General features: G+C 44.7%; 1 protein-coding gene and 1 long non-coding RNA gene across 5 annotated transcripts in view; both read left to right on the forward strand.

Moving 5' to 3' along the window:
* The window catches only part of LOC144683608 (uncharacterized), a 559,012-nt gene that overhangs the window by 32,783 nt on the left and 510,650 nt on the right, over window positions 1–15,579 (forward strand). The window lies entirely within an intron of this gene.
* The window catches only part of ube2kb (ubiquitin-conjugating enzyme E2Kb (UBC1 homolog, yeast)), a 105,482-nt gene continuing 96,727 nt past the window's right edge, over window positions 6,825–15,579 (forward strand). The window contains exon 1 of one of the 4 annotated variants that reach the window (XM_078546739.1): window positions 6,825–6,866. In XM_078546739.1, coding sequence (XP_078402865.1) covers window positions 6,846–6,866 — 21 coding nt within the window. In that variant the 5' untranslated portion in view covers window positions 6,825–6,845. Of the gene's footprint in view, window positions 6,867–6,902; window positions 7,132–7,411; window positions 7,429–15,579 lie in introns of those variants that run through there. The other 3 variants (XM_078546730.1, XM_078546749.1, XM_078546758.1) reach the window with 3 other exon arrangements.

Here is a 15,579-nt window from a genome sequence, read left to right on the forward strand (position 1 = left end):
TTGTTTCAATTGCTGATTTTGTTGTTGATGCTGCACCACTTGTTGGTAATGCTGATGATGTTGTCTAGCTGGTTAGTGATCTTACTAGTTTTGTTGATGATTTTTCTTGCTCCTCCAGCTCAGGTGTATGTCGAATATGGGCTCTGTTCCTTCTCATTCATTTACCATTTTCAATCTCAATGAAGTATGACCTTGGAATCCCAGCTTCACCAAAAAGCTTTGCTGGGTTCCAGGTTTTCATGATTGGAACATGTACAGTTCATCCTTTCAACAGTTCAGGCAGGGATTTAGCATGCTTGTTAAAGTGTTGACCTCCTTCTACTTGTGTGTGGTAAAGTGAGGTACTCTGTGTCTCTTTAAGAGAATGCAAGTGTACTGATCATGTAGTAGCACTGACAAATCATTGTACAGCACGGACAACTGGGAACTATAGTTCTGGAGGTTTCTGAGTGAGCATGTATGATCTGGTGCTCTGCCCGATGTCTCAATAAACCATCGCTGTTTATTCTTACATCAGTCTCTCCCTGTTATTGATTGCAAGCAGCAACTGAAGACAACGTAGGAAGGCGTGCAGTTAGAGTTCGGTTGGCCAACAAACTCATTTACCCAAGACATAAAACTGTGCATCCTTGTTGTCTTACTTCCTCCTGGTCCCTCAGAGGGAGTATCTAATTTGGCAGATAAAACCAAAATTTTGGAAATCTGAAATAAAAACAGAAATTGCTGGAAAAACTCAGCAGGTCTGGCAGCATCTGTGAAGAGAGAAACAGAGGGCAGAAGTTTATATTTGTCGGGCAGGCGGGCTCGACCCAATCGCCTGCGGGCACATAGTTGATCGCCGCCAGCGAAGCGGGCCACGCCGCCATTTTGCGCAGGTCGGCCAATTAAGGTCCGCCCAGCACATTGCACACTCCCGTGGACAGCGGGATTTTCAAATTTGTGGCGGGTGTGCACAGATCGCCGGTTCCAATGGGGAACCGGCAGTCTGTATAAAGAAAGGCCAGGCAGCCTCCTTTAGGCTGTTCACCATGGCCAGCGACCAGTGCAGGGGGTCTGCACAGCGGGCTCCGGAGGAGGGCAGGCCAGAGGAGGAGGGCAGGCTGCACCAATGTGCCCCTCGCTTCTCTGATGCCTGCCTTGCTGCCCTCCTCGAAGAGGTGGCAGAACGTCGGGAGGTCTTGTTTACCTAGGATGGGAGGAGGGCCCCCCATGTAACAAAGCGGGCCTGGCAGGAGGTGGCGGAGGTCGTCAGCTACCAAGATGCTGTCCGGCGCACAGGGACCCAGTGCCGCAAGCGCTTCAATGATTTGTTGCGCTCTGGAAGGGTGAGTACCATGTCGGCCTTGGCCACTTAACCCAGCAGGTAGCCTTAGCCTTTGAGGCCCCCCTCCCCATGTCTTAGTGTCGTGACTGCATTGGGCATTTGGGGCACACTGGGTGGGCAAACAGATAGTGACCATGCTTACATCAGCCTTAATGGTTGATGAGAAGATGGGTTCTCCCCGCAGCATATGTTGGTGTTTGTTGCTTTTGAGTAGTCTGGGGGCAGCCTGCAGGAGAGGCAGTTGGGCACATACTGAGAACTCCAACACATGTCTTATTGATGGTGATGAGATGGTGGAGGGGGAGCCTCAAGGTGTCGTGGCCAAGAACCATCTGCTGGCCTTGGCGCCGCGCCTAGTTGCGCCTCATTGCCATGGGTGTTAAGACCCATGTGTTATTGAAAGTGATGGACGCCGAATGTGTCCAAGGTGGCCTTTGGGGAGGGGGTTGGGAGCAGCCGTAATATCTTCTGGTGACTGATCACCAGTAGTGTGGACAGGAGCCGCTGGAGGCCTCAGATGGGCCACTGTGGTTGGGGTGCGGCATGCGCATGCAGAGTACAATGAGTGATCAGCCCCAATAAATGGTCTTCTCTGTTCTGCAGGCAAAAAGCGAACACAACAAACAGGAGCATTTGCTGCACAACGTCACCCATTTCGAGGAACAGGCCACGGAGTTGCGGAGAAGGCCAGCGGCCAGGTCGGCAGGTGTTGGTGAAGCTGGTGTGCAGCCAGGTATTTGAGGCCCACAGTCCAAAGCACTGATGATTGCTGCAATCGTTAATGCGGCAACACTGCTTATTCACAGACTGATACAGTCAGACGTGTGGGTCATACACAAAGGTCCCTCGGCTCCTTGAGGATGCGTGTCTCTAGCACCTTCCAAAGTCACCTTATCCCATTTGTGACCACTATCCCCATGGCCTGACATGCCATGGCATCGCTGCTGCACATCCAAATACTTATTGCATCTTAGGAGGGTTTGTACGTCCACTACCCTTTCAGCCAGTGCGTTCCACATTACTCTGTCCAAAAGGTCCTCAGCACCTCACCTGTCAACGTCATGGCACTCAACTTAAATAAATGCCACCATGTTAGTCATCCCTCTGCCAAGGGGAAATGTTGCCTTCTGTCTACCCGGTCTATGCCCCTCATAATGGTATGAAGGTCAATAACGTGACCTGTCAGTCTCCTGTGCTCCACAGCAAATGTCGCAAGCGTAAGCAATGTTTCCTCATAACTCCAACTCTCCAGGCCAGCATGCATCCTGGTCAGGAGCCTCTGCACTATCTCCATTCCAATGCTATCCCTCCCATGAAGCGCAGGTCACAACTGAACGCAGATGTGTAGCTGTGGCCTGGACAGAGTTTTCTGCACTTGCAACATGACCTCCCTTTTCCTGCATTCTATTCCTCGGCTAATAAAGGCAAGTCTGGCTTTTACCTTGTTAAACACCTTATGTTCCTGTTCTGCTACCTTAACGGGTCTGCCCAGCAAGGTCCCTGTAATTGTCCTTACTTTCCACGGTCCTACCATTTCTCGTGTATTCCCGTACCTTGTTTGTCTTGCCCAAGTGCTTAACCTCACACTTATCCACATAACATTCCATGTGGCATTCCTTAGGCCATCTGACCAACCTGTCTGTATGCGCATGTAATGTTTGGCCCTCCTCTTGACTATTTACCACCCCACCAATGTTCGTCTCCTTAGGTTCTTGAAGTTTGAGCGCATTATGAGCCTGGGGGGGGAAGGGATGAATTGTGTTACTGACTGAACGCTAACTGATCCACTGCCCTTGTTGTTAATTTCAGCATCACCACTGCATGGCCGCCAGGACGACGTCCAGAGCCTCCCCTCCACACCTGAGGGGCGTCAATTGGCATTTGCGTCACATCATTTCAGTGAGCCAGGCAACAGCGCAGCAACTACCACATTGGTGGGGATTATAACATCGGTTAGTGTCCTGGGGCACAGTGGAGAGGGCACTTCAATCACTGAAGGAGATGATATGGACAGAGAATGCCGATGGCGCCATCAGCCGGAGGACTGCAGGGAACCAGGCACATGCTGAGTCGGGCAGTGATGATGTGCCTCTGGAGATGTCAGCCATGCAGCAGCTGCAGGACAAGCGGCCAGATGCGAGGGAACATCTGGCAGGGTTGCATGAGGGTGTGCGTCACTTGGTCTCTGTGGTGGAGGAATCCAGGGAGAGTGTCAATGATGGCATGAACCTCAGGACAGAGCGCCAGGCTTCCTCCTTTGAGAGATTGGCGACTCCCATGGAGAGGGGCTTCCAACAGATTGATCATCATCTGATTGGGTTACGCTCTGACCTGCAAGCTCTCACAGCGCTAATGGCCACAGGTGGTCATTGGCAATGTGGGAGATGTTCTGGGCACCAAGTGTCCCAGCTCAGTGCCCATCCATCTGCGGTGAACAGGGAGTTCCAATGTGACCTCACGTCGTCGCTGCGAGCTCCTCTCAGGGCGCTCTGGATGAGGGCAGCAGCTCCTCCGCCCCTCTGCCAGTGACCGTTGCATCCATTGAGGCTGTGACAACTGGGAAGGTGCCAGTTCTGGAACTGGCCACTCCCTCCCTGGCAGGGCCAGCACAGGCTGCACGGGCCAGAGGGCGTCTGCCAAGGTCATCAAGGCCAACAGGACAGCAGAATCAGCAGGCTGTCTCACAAGCCACTCTGACCGATGGGGCGGCACCAAGACCACCCGCAAACGTAAGCATAAGGCACGTTAGGCACTCCACAGGTTTGTCATTGGCGCTTTTCTGTTGGCCCTAGATTAGGGAATTTTTGTTTGTGAACGTCAGAGCTACGTTTTGTCATGTTTTTGGTGGCAATAAAGTCCACATTTGTGACCATGGCTGAGGGTGTTTCCTTTGTGCTGCATTTGTCTGTTTCACAGACATATAATGAGTGTTTGAGTGGACATTGATGTTTATGTACTTAGCCTTTAGTTGCAGCTGATGAGGTGGAAGATGTAGCACTTAAGTGCCGCGTATGAATGCAATGCTGGTATGCAATGCCAGATAATGCTGGTCCTGCAGATCCATTTGTGTGAAGCTAGCTGAAGGTTCGTTGGATTAAAGTGTCCCGGATGCCCCTACCTCCTTGGTGTAGTAGCGGGTCGGCGTGCTGCCCCTCATCATTGCCCTGTGCCTCCTCATCCTCTGAGCCACCGCTGGATTACATCATGTGCAGCCGCAACCCCTGCGTCAAGGTCTTCATCGTCAACTGTGTCCCCCCTTTCCAGCGCAAGATTGTGCAGAGCGCAGCATGCTACCACTATCACAGAGACGCGATCTGGGGGGTACTGGAGTGCATCCCCTGAGCGGTCCAGGCATCGGAAGCGCATCTTAAGAAATTGGGCCAACTAGGCCTGTATTCACTGGGCTTTAGAAGAATGAGAGGGGATCTCACTGAAACATATAAAATTCTGACAGACTAGATGCAGGGATGATATTTCCTCTGGCTGGGGGGGGGGGGTCTAGAACAAGGGGTCATAGTCTCAAGATAAGGGGTAGACTATTTAGTACCGGGATGAGGAGAAACTTCTTCACTCAGAGAGTGGTGAACCTGTGGGATTCTCTACTACAGAAGGCTGTGGAGGCCATGTCACTGAATATATTTAAGAAGAAAATTGATAGATTTCTGGATTCTAAAGGCATCAAGGGGTATGGGGAGAGTGCAGGGGTATGGCGTTGAGATAGAGGATCAGCCATGATCATATTGAATGGTGGAGCAGGCTCAAAGGGCCGAATGACCTACTCCTGCTCCTAGTTTCTATGTTTGTTCTGCACATCTTTTCTGAGTGATTGGGCTTTCCACAAGCTCTGCACTTTGATCCCTAAGCAGGACATTTCCTTCTGTCTGTGAACTCGTTGTTGACCACATCTCTTGCACATCTTTCTCTCTGTCTGGTATGCATTTTTGTATTGCTGTTTCACTGCATCATCCCCGCTGCCTTTCTCGTGACCTAACTGAAAGCTAGCCATTTGGGTGGTCAGCATCTTCATCTGTCTACCTGTGGCTTCATGTGCCCTGGCAGTGTCTACAGCCAGTGATATTGTGAGCTTGTTGTTTTCAATTAAATCCTTTGTACTTCAGATTATGAAGAGTCCCAAATGAGTTGATCTAGCAGCCTTTCATCTGTGTCCTTAAGTTTATATTTTCTGACTGCATTTTTCAATTTTGTTATGAAATTGTCAACAAGCTCCTGCCTTAGGGCTTGAAATTCATATCAATAGCTCTGATGGTATGACTTTGGCTGGAGGATTTTTCAAAAATTTTGTCTGTGTTTCTGCTGTCATCTTCACTCAGCTACCAGCTATTAAACAAATTTAACTTTTTCTCATCTGCCCACAAAAATTCAGCATTAAATTCATTTAAAATGTTTGGGTTTTTAACTCACAGACACTCCACTGCCACCATATTATGTCTTCTAGTTCCCATACAATCACACTTCAGACTTAAAAAGGCGGATCTTCTTTGAGTGTATTTCTTTCAGTTCTCCATGTAGCTGATGGTGTTATGTGGCACATAACTGCAGTGTAGCAGTGAATGTGGGACCCCAGGATATATACTCACATTACAATTAGAACCTAGTTCTTCATAAATATAAAATACTGTTATAACTGTACTCTGCCAGAGACAGCTAAAGAGGAAAACAGCAATAAAGATGTGACCAACTATCCTGACTTTTAAGAGGATTGTAAAACAAAACATTCTTATTACTATTTTAAGAGCAATTTTATGATTTCTATCAATAAAATTACATCACATGCTCCATTAAAAATCAGTTTATTTTATAAAATGATATAAATATATTATTTTTCCCTAAATAATTCTGCAAATGCTGTAACATCTATACACATTACAAACAGTAAAGTGGCATGTTTGTCATGTTTCCTATTTTTAAATGACCACTGGGTCCCATGTTAAAATCAAAACCAGAAAAGTTCAGATGGCAAATGGATATCAGGCTGACCAGTCAGAAGAAGAGGCCGAAGTAGAAGAAAGGTCACTTTAATTGGTCCTGTTGTCCAACTGAACACAGGGCATGGTTGCACATGCAACTCTACCGGAACGTTACTTTAGGATCAATAACTCTACACCTGGGAACAAATTTATCCCACCAATTAGGCTGTGTACAATTCAGAATAAGCGATGAAGGAAGGGATCGAGATGGGTTGATAGTACTTCCGAGCAGAGTGTTGTGATTCACAAACTACATTCTTTTCACGAACACCCTCGAGCGAGGGTTTGGGGGTGCAAAGATGGACGCAAGCAATGGCTACCGTCAGATGCATATGGCACCCACGATACGTAACATATCCACCTCAGTGAGCCGCAATAATACATCAACAGGTCGGGGGTGGGGGGGGAATAAGTGGGTGAGTATTATGACAGGTGGACTTGCAGTGGATGTCATTTGACACGGGTGAGGGCTGAAGGTTTGGCCCTGTCCAGGTGTACACGGGGCAGTAGTACTGGCGGCCTAAGTGTACTGAATGAAGATTACAGCCGAGCAGGTTTGCACTGCTGCAACATTTGCCAGTCAGCGACTGAGTCGCGAGCCCGGCACCACCACCCGCTCGCTCGCGCTTCTCGCCGACCCCATTCGCCTGACAGAGCTGCAGGAGTGCGCCTGCGCGGAAGCGCCGCCATTTTGGCCGTGCTGATAGTCTGATGTTGTAAGGAAGGCTGAGCCGAGGCCGAGCAGCGCGTCGCGAAATGGCCAATATCGCAGTGCAGCGAATTAAACGAGAGTTCAAGGAGGTCTTGAAGAGCGAAGAGGTGAGACTGGCCCCCAACCTTCCCTCCTCTAATCCGTTTATACCTTCTTCCCTTGGTTGATTGGCCTCCAACAGGGGAGAGGAGAATATGGGGAGTTTCATGGTGATGGACAGGCGCCAGAGGCGATTTCGGGAAAGTCCGGGGAGCGGTTGCGCGGCTCACTACAGGTCATTTTTAAAAATATGCTCCAAACGTCGAATTTGCCGTTAAACAGCGCCGTGCGGATGGCCTGGTTGAAGTGAATCGCGGTTGAAATGCCGGATTTCGGGAGGTCTGGGTGATGCCTTGAGCACTCAGGTTGTTGCTAGGGTTGTAGGCGTGTAACAGTCTTCCACCACCGTACGAGACACTTCCACATTGATTGATTTGGTAAATAGGCACGTTTTGTGTGGTGGAGCTCCTGCGTTGGGTGGGATTGGGATGTGTAATTTTGTTTAACTTATTTGTCTTTCTGCTAATGTTCATTCTTAGACTTTCCTTTGTTTAGAACTGTAATAGTATCAGATGACATCGTATGGTTGGGTGATATCTGGTTTCACAATTGACATTTGATTATTTTGCTATGTTCGCATGTTTTTCGGATTATTACATTTCCTCCATATCTAACTTTTCTAATAGAAAAGAGAACATTAATACAATTGGACAGCATTAAGTAAAGTTGCAGTATAAAGTTATGATAGTTATGAATTTGAAACTCTGCAGTAGACATTCTGAATCAAGTTAAAAATTTAGTTGCCTCCGCATATATTTAGGCTCCAACTGACACTACTTTCTAAATATAGCAGTTTCTCATCGTAAGCAATTTATAAAACATTGGTAACATTGATCTATTTATCTTTTTGGAGCACTAATACTTAGTATGCTACATAGAATCTTTTATAGTTTTATGATTTATGCTCTGCTTGCATTACCACTTAGCACTGCACATCATTATAAGTATATATCCTTAAAAGAAAACATGAGCTTCATTTATTTGCACTGTTACAACTTCAGGATATCCTAAAGTGTTTCCCAACTTAATTACTTTTGAAATATGTTTACCAGTTGTGCACGACAAGGTCCCACAAACAGCATACAAATAGGTAGGTCGTTAAACTGCGTTTTAGTGATGTTTGCTGAGGTAGCAATGTTGGACAGAATGTTGCAAGTGCTACCTGATGTTCACCTGAACAGCCAGACAGGACCTCGGTTGAAAGATGGTACCTCAGACGATACAGCATCCCTCAGTATTGTGTTGAATTTCTGCACATTATGTCCCCATGCTGTGGATGGGGCTTGCACTCAAACTTTATGACTTGAAATTAAGAGTGCTATGTGAGTGAGCCAGGCACTAACACTTTTATTATTTTTCTCTCTGTTAAAACCAAGCTATTTGCATTCCCTCTAAAGAGTTGTACTTTGAGTTTTGGACGATTTGCACTTCAAGGATGCACAGTCCCTATCTTGTGAATAGTTTCTGGGAGTACCTTTACCATAGGTGCACAGGTTTGGCATTGCCTACATCAAAAGAAGCACAGCACACAACAAAAATCATTTATTGTATACCCAGTGCTTTGAAACATTTCTCCAGCGGTGTGATGTGGAGGCTTTTCATATGAAAAGGTGGTGGCAGCAGAGTCTTTGAATATTTTAAGGCAGAGGTGGATAGATTCTTGGTAAGCAAGGGAGTGATAGGTTATCGGGGGTAGGTGGGATGCAGGTTTCAGGTTCCTATCAGATCAGCTATGACCTTATTAAATGGCGGAGCAAGCTCGAGGGGCTGAATGGCCTACTGCTCCTTGTTCTTATGATTGTTTGTATGATCTGAATAGTAGTTTGTGCACTTAAATTGATAAATTGTATACGTTATTGATAAAAGTGGTCAAGTATCTACAGTTATATTTATTAATAAAACATTTGACAGTTATTTTGCACAGTGGGATTTTAATCTCTTGACACTTTGTTCTAAATACATCCCTTATGATCTGATCAGATATTCCTTTTTCTATTCATTCTTGGGACATGCACATTACTGGCAAGGCCAGCCATTTATTACCTAAGTGCCCTTGAGAAGGAAGTGGCGAGCTGCCTTCTTGAACTGCTGCAGCCTATGTGGTGTTTGAATGGTGATATAGTTCCAAGCCAGGATCATGTGTGGCTTGGAGAGGAACTTGTAGGTGGTGGTGTTCCCATGTATCTTGTCCTTCAAGATGGTAGTGGTCATGGGTTTGGAAGTCAAAGGAGCCTTGGTGGGTTTCTGCAGTGCAATTTGTAGATGGTACTGCTGCCACTCTATGGTAGTTGATGGGGTAACGATCAAGAGGGTTGCTTTGTCCTAGATTGTGTCTTGAGATTTGTTGGAGCTGCACTCATCCAGGCAAGAGTATTCCACAGAATTCCCCGCCTCCAACCTGCTCTTGTATTCACAGGATTTATGTGGCTGGTCCATTTAAGCTTCTGGTCAATGGTAATCTCCCAGAATGTTGATTGTGGGGAATTCAGCGATGGCTGGTTTTTCTCTTTTTTGGAGATGGTCATTGCCCGCCACTTGTGTGGCGCGAATGTCATTTGCCACTTATTAGTCCATGCTAGAATGTTGTCCAGGTCTTGCTATATGCAGGCACAGACTGCTTCAGTATCTGAGGAGTTGAGAATGGAACTGAACATTGTGCAATCAGTGAACATCCATCTTCTGACCTTTAGAATAGAGGGAAGGTTACCAGCTGAAGATGATTGAACCTAAGACACTATCCTGGAGGAACTCCTGCACTGGGACTGAGATGATTGACTTCAACTAGCACAACCATCTTTTTAGGTTTTTATTTGCTCGTGGGATGTGGGCGTCGCTGACTAGGCCAGCATTTATTGCCCATCCCTTGTTCAGAGGACATTTTTGAGAGTCAACCATCTTGCTGTGGGTCTGGAGTCATATGTAGGCCAGACCAGTTGAGGTTGGCAGGTTTCCTCCCCTAAAGAACATTAGTGAACCAGATGGGTTTTTATGACAATCGACAATGATTTCATGGTCATCATTAGACTTTTAATTCCAGATGTTTTATTGAATTCAAATTCCACTATCTGCTGTGGTGGGATTCATACCCGGGTCTCTGGATTACCAGCCCAGTGACAATACCACTATGCTACCGCCTCCCTTATGTCATACCATGTGGGTACAACTTCAGCCTGTGGAGAGTTTTCCCCCCCAAATCCCATTGACTTTCAATTTTGCTAGGGCTTCTTGATGCTACATTTGATCAAATGCTGCCTTAATCTCCAGGGCCATCACTTGTACTTTTGCAATTCAGCTCTTTTGTCCATGTTTAGACCAGGACTGTAATGAGGTCTGGAGTTGAATGGCCTTGGTGGAGCCTAAACTGAGCATTGGTGAGCTGGTTATTGCTGAGTAAGTGTTGCTTGACAGCACACTCAGTGACGCCTTCCATTTGTTTTTGTTGATGATTGAGAGTAGCCTGATGGGGTGGCAATTGGCCTGATTGGATTTGTCTTGTTTCTGTGGGCAGGATGCACACCTGGACAATTTTCCTCATTGCTGAGTAGATGCCAGTGTTGTAGCTGTACTGAAACAGCGGCTAGTTCTGGAGCACAAGTCTTCAGAACTACAGTTGGGATGTTATCAGGGCCCATAGCCTTGGCTGTATCCAGCGCCTTCAGTCACCTCTTGATATCATCTGTGGGAAACTTGGGAGAAAGCTTAAATGGATCATCCATGGTACTTTGGTGGAAGTTGGTTGCAAATGCTTCAGCCTTGTCTTTTGCATTGAAGTGCTGGGCTCCCCCATCATTGAGGATGGAGAGTTTTGTGGAATCTTCACCTCCAATGAATTGTTTAATTGTCCACCATCATTCAAGACTGGAGATGGCAGGGCTGCACAGCTTTATTCTGATCGGTTGGACGTGGGATCACTTAGCTCTTCGTTAGCATGTTGCTTCTGCTATTTAGCATGCATATCGTCCTGTGTTGTAGCTTCACCAGGTTAGCATCTCATTTTTAGGCATGCCTGATGATGCTCTTGCCATGCCCTCTTGCACTTCTCATTGAACCTGGGTTGGTCCCCTTGACTGATGGTAGTGGTAGACTGTGGATATGCTGGGATATGAGGTTACAGATAGTGGTTGAATACAATTCTGCTGCTGCCATTTAGCCTGCAGTATCTCATGGATGCCCAGCTTTGAGTTGCTAGACCTGTTCTGAGTCTATCCCATTTAACGTGGTAGCACCACACAACAGAATGGAGATTGTCCTCAGTTTGAAGACAGGAGTTTGTCTCCACAAGAACTCTGTCACTTCTCTCAATACCGTCATGGACAAACACATGCTGTCAAATGGGAGACCCCTTATTTTTAAACTGTGTCCCTCAACTTCGATAGATATAGGCCCAGCCTGTCCTTGTAAGATAACCCCCCAATCTGAGGCATCAGTCGAGTGAATCTTCTTTGAACTACTTCTAACACATTTATATGCTCTCTTAAATAAGGAGACCAAAACTGTACACAGTACTGTAGATGTGGTTTCACCAATGCCCTGTACAACTGTAGCAAACCTCCCCTACTTTTACATTCCCATTGCAATAAATTACAACATTCCATTTGCCTTCCTAATCACTTGCTGCACTTGCAAACTAACTTTTCCTGACCTGTGGACCAGAGCACCCAGATCCCTCTGTACTGTATAGTTCTGCAGTCTTTCTCCATTTAAACCATACGTTCCTTTTTCCGTTTTTCCGGTCAAAATGGACAAGTTCACATTTTCCCACATTAAACGCAATCTGCCAAATTTTTGCCCACTCACTTAACCTATCTCTGTCCCTTTGCAGACTCCTTATGTCGTCTTCTCAACTTACTTTCCTACCCATCTTTGTGTCATCAGCAAATTTAGCAACCATACATTCGGTCCCTTCATCCAAGTCATTGATATAAATTGAAAATAGTTGAGGCCCAGCACTGATCCCTGTGGCACTCCACTCGTCACATCTTGCCAACTCAAAAAAGACCCATTTATCCCTACTCTGCTTCCTGTTAGCTAACCAATCCTCAATCCACACTAACATGTTACCCCTTACACCATGAGCTCTTATTTTGCATAATAACCTTTGATGTGGTACCTTGTCAGATGCCTTCTGAAAATCTAAGTACAGCACATCAGCAGGTTTCCCTTTTTCCACATTGCTTGTTACTTCCTCAAGAATCTCTAATTAATTAATCAAACACGATTTCCCTTTCATAAAACTATGTTGACTCTGCTTGATTCCATTGAGACTTTGCCATAATCTGCTTAATAATAGATTCCAGTCATTTCCCTATGACAGATGTTAAGCTAAGTGATCTGTAATTTCCAGCTTTGTCTCCCCCTTTACTTGAATAGTGGAGTCACATTTGCTATTTTCCAATCTGATGGGACCTTTCTAGAATCTGGGGAATTCTGGAAAATTAAAACCAATGCATCTATTATCTCAGCAGTCACTTCTTTTAAGACCTTAGGATGAAGCCCATCAGGACCTGGGGACTTGTCAGCTTTTAGTTCTAATAATTTTCTCCATTCCTGGTGATTGTAATTGTTTTAAGTTCCTCCCTCCCTTTCACCTCTTGATTCACAGTTGTTTCTGGCATGTTATTTGTATCCTCTCCAGTGAAGACAGATGCAAAATATCTGTTCAATTCATCTGCCATTTCCTTATTTTCCACTATTCCCCATTCTTACTCTTTGGAGGACCAAGGCTCACTTTACATGCTCTCTTCCTTTTAAGATACCTGTAGAAACTCTTGCTATCTGTATTTATATTTCTAGCTAGCTTTCCCTCATACTCTAATTTCTCTCTCCATATTAATTTTTAGTCATTCTTTGCTATTGTTTATATTCTGTCCAATCTTCTGACCTGCCACTCATCTTTGTGGAATTATACACCTTCATTTTCAATTTGATACTTTCTTTAACTTCAGTAGCCACAGACAGACAGAGTGTCTTTCTCTTAGAGCCTTTCTTTCTCTCTGACACGTATCTTTCTGAGCATTCTGAAATATCTCCTCAAATGTCTGCCATTGCATCTCTACTGACCTATCGCTTAACCTAATTTTCCAGTTCACTTTAGCCAGCTCTGTCGTCTTGCCATCATAATTACCCTTAAGTTTAAAACACTAGTCTCAGATCCACTCCTCTCTCCCTCAACTGAATGTGAAATTCAATCATATATTATGATCACAGCTACCAAGGGGTGCCTTCATTATGAGGTAATTAACTCTGTCTCATTGCACATTACCAGATCCAGAATAACTTGCCCTCTGGTTGGCTGTGGAACGCGCTGCTGTAAGAAACCGTCCTGAAGACTCTCTATGAGCTTGTGTTCCAGGCTACGCTTGGCAATCTATATGTAGAATAAAACCGGCCATGATTGTCGCTGTACTTTCCTCACGAGCCCCCATTATTTCTTCCTATATACCTCGTCCTACAGTGTCGTTACTGTTAGGGGGCCTATATGTCAATCCCACAAGTGACTTATCTTTTACTATTTCTCATCTTTGCACACTAGTGGTCTCATTTTCATAGGGAAAACCATTGCCGAAAGTTTAGATTCTGTTGAAAGTCAACAGATGAAAAGGAAATGCTGTTTGAAAGTACTGCACCGTACCTTTTATTTTACTTCTAAAGTCATAGTTTTTTCCAGAAACGTGTGTAGACTATATTCTCTTTTGCGTTTGTTAACGATGCATTTGCTGCCCAGAATTTAAGGTTAAGTTTTAACCGGAAAATGATGAACAAATTCCATTTCATATTGCAAAACTAATTTGTACACTGTAACATACTGACCTTCTAGCAGCTTTTTAGAAGTGACTATGGTTGGATTTTTGTAATGTTCTCTGTTTCCAACCTGCTTAAACATCAGCTCACCCGGAATGTTGCAGGCCATATTCTTGTTCATTTTTCTTATATTCCTCCAATTTCCCCATCTCCCTCCTGCTTGAGGTTTGTCATCATGTAAAGCACTCCAACCTTTTTGTGAGAATACCTATGGAAGTGTAAGTTGTATGATAGATAAACTGTTGGAAGATAAACTTCTTAAAGAAAGGCTATGTTACAGTCTGATATCTTGGAACTAATTTTTTTGGCAAATATTATTGTATAGTAACTAAACTGTAGCTGTTGTATTGTACACTAAGATAAAAGCAAAATACTGCAGATGGTGGAAATCTGAAGCAACAACAGCAAAGGCTGGAAAAACTCAGCAGGTCTAGCAGCATCTGTGGAGAGAGAAACAGAGTTAACGTTTCGAGTCCATATGACCCTTCTTCAGAGCTAAAGAGAAGTAGAAATGTGATTAAATTCATACTGTTTAAGGGGGGATGGAGCAGGTCGAGCTGGATAGAAGGCTAGTGATAGGACCATACAGGCTCAAAGTTTAACTCTGTTTCGCCACAGATGCTGCTAGACCTGCTCAGTTTTTCCAGCATTTTCTGCTGTCGCATTGAATGCTGGTTATCTGCCTGTTCACTTTACTGAATTTGATGCATTGGTGTTTTCAAATGTAGCCTGTTGCATGAATTCTAATTCCTATAATTTTGGAGTCCCAATTATTTTCAGGGCCCCAATTTATTTTCTGTCTTTTAATGTAGTTATTCTGACAACTTGTATAATTTTGCATAGATACATTTCATTCAAAAATTGTTGCTGGTACTTCAGTGTTTATGGAATTCACAAGAAAAAAACACCAAATTCACATTTGCAGACCAAACTGATTTATTTTTCAGTTTATCTAAACTGCAAGTTAGCTCAAGCATTTGGTTAAAAATTTCAGCTATATTCCACAATTTCCTTCATCTTGTTGCTTAAAATGCAATTCAAGGACACAGTTTACCTGTTATTGTGTAGTAACATTCAATATGTAACAGGATTTAAAAAATATTTTAACACTATCTATAATTGACTGAGGGCATCATTATTAGCTGATCTCCCCTGGCATTGCGTAAACTGGGTGGAACACAATTCTGACGTTTAGTTGCTAACCTGGCCGGTTGTTTTAATACCTCTCAGGTAAACCCTGTTGGAAGTGGTCGATTAAGCACATCAAGTCCATTAGTGGCTAATTGATGTTTGGAGTTTCCATAAATTGGCAAGTGCTTGCCATCTCTTCAGAAGAGATGAAGTTATCCTCAAGGTCAGAATAATCAGCAGAACAATGGCTGGTTTTCTTAGCTGTGATTTGATATTTTCAACATGTGTTAGATGAACCCTATGCAAAATATATTTGAAAAAAACCTTAAACAAGAGCCCCGTAATTTCATTTTTCCCCATTTTTGTTTTAAACTGCATTCATATGCCATCTTCAGCATTACTACTTTGCCTTGTCACAATGTTAAAGGAAGTGTGGAAAGAGGACCAGTGGCAGATGGGAGTTGATCTGCAGACCTGATTGCCTAAACAGTATCTGGCAGTTTCAGATTTAAATCAAAGACCTT

Source organism: Cetorhinus maximus, chromosome 1, assembly GCF_964194155.1.
Source record: "Cetorhinus maximus chromosome 1, sCetMax3.hap1.1, whole genome shotgun sequence".
Classification (NCBI taxonomy): domain Eukaryota; kingdom Metazoa; phylum Chordata; class Chondrichthyes; order Lamniformes; family Cetorhinidae; genus Cetorhinus; species Cetorhinus maximus.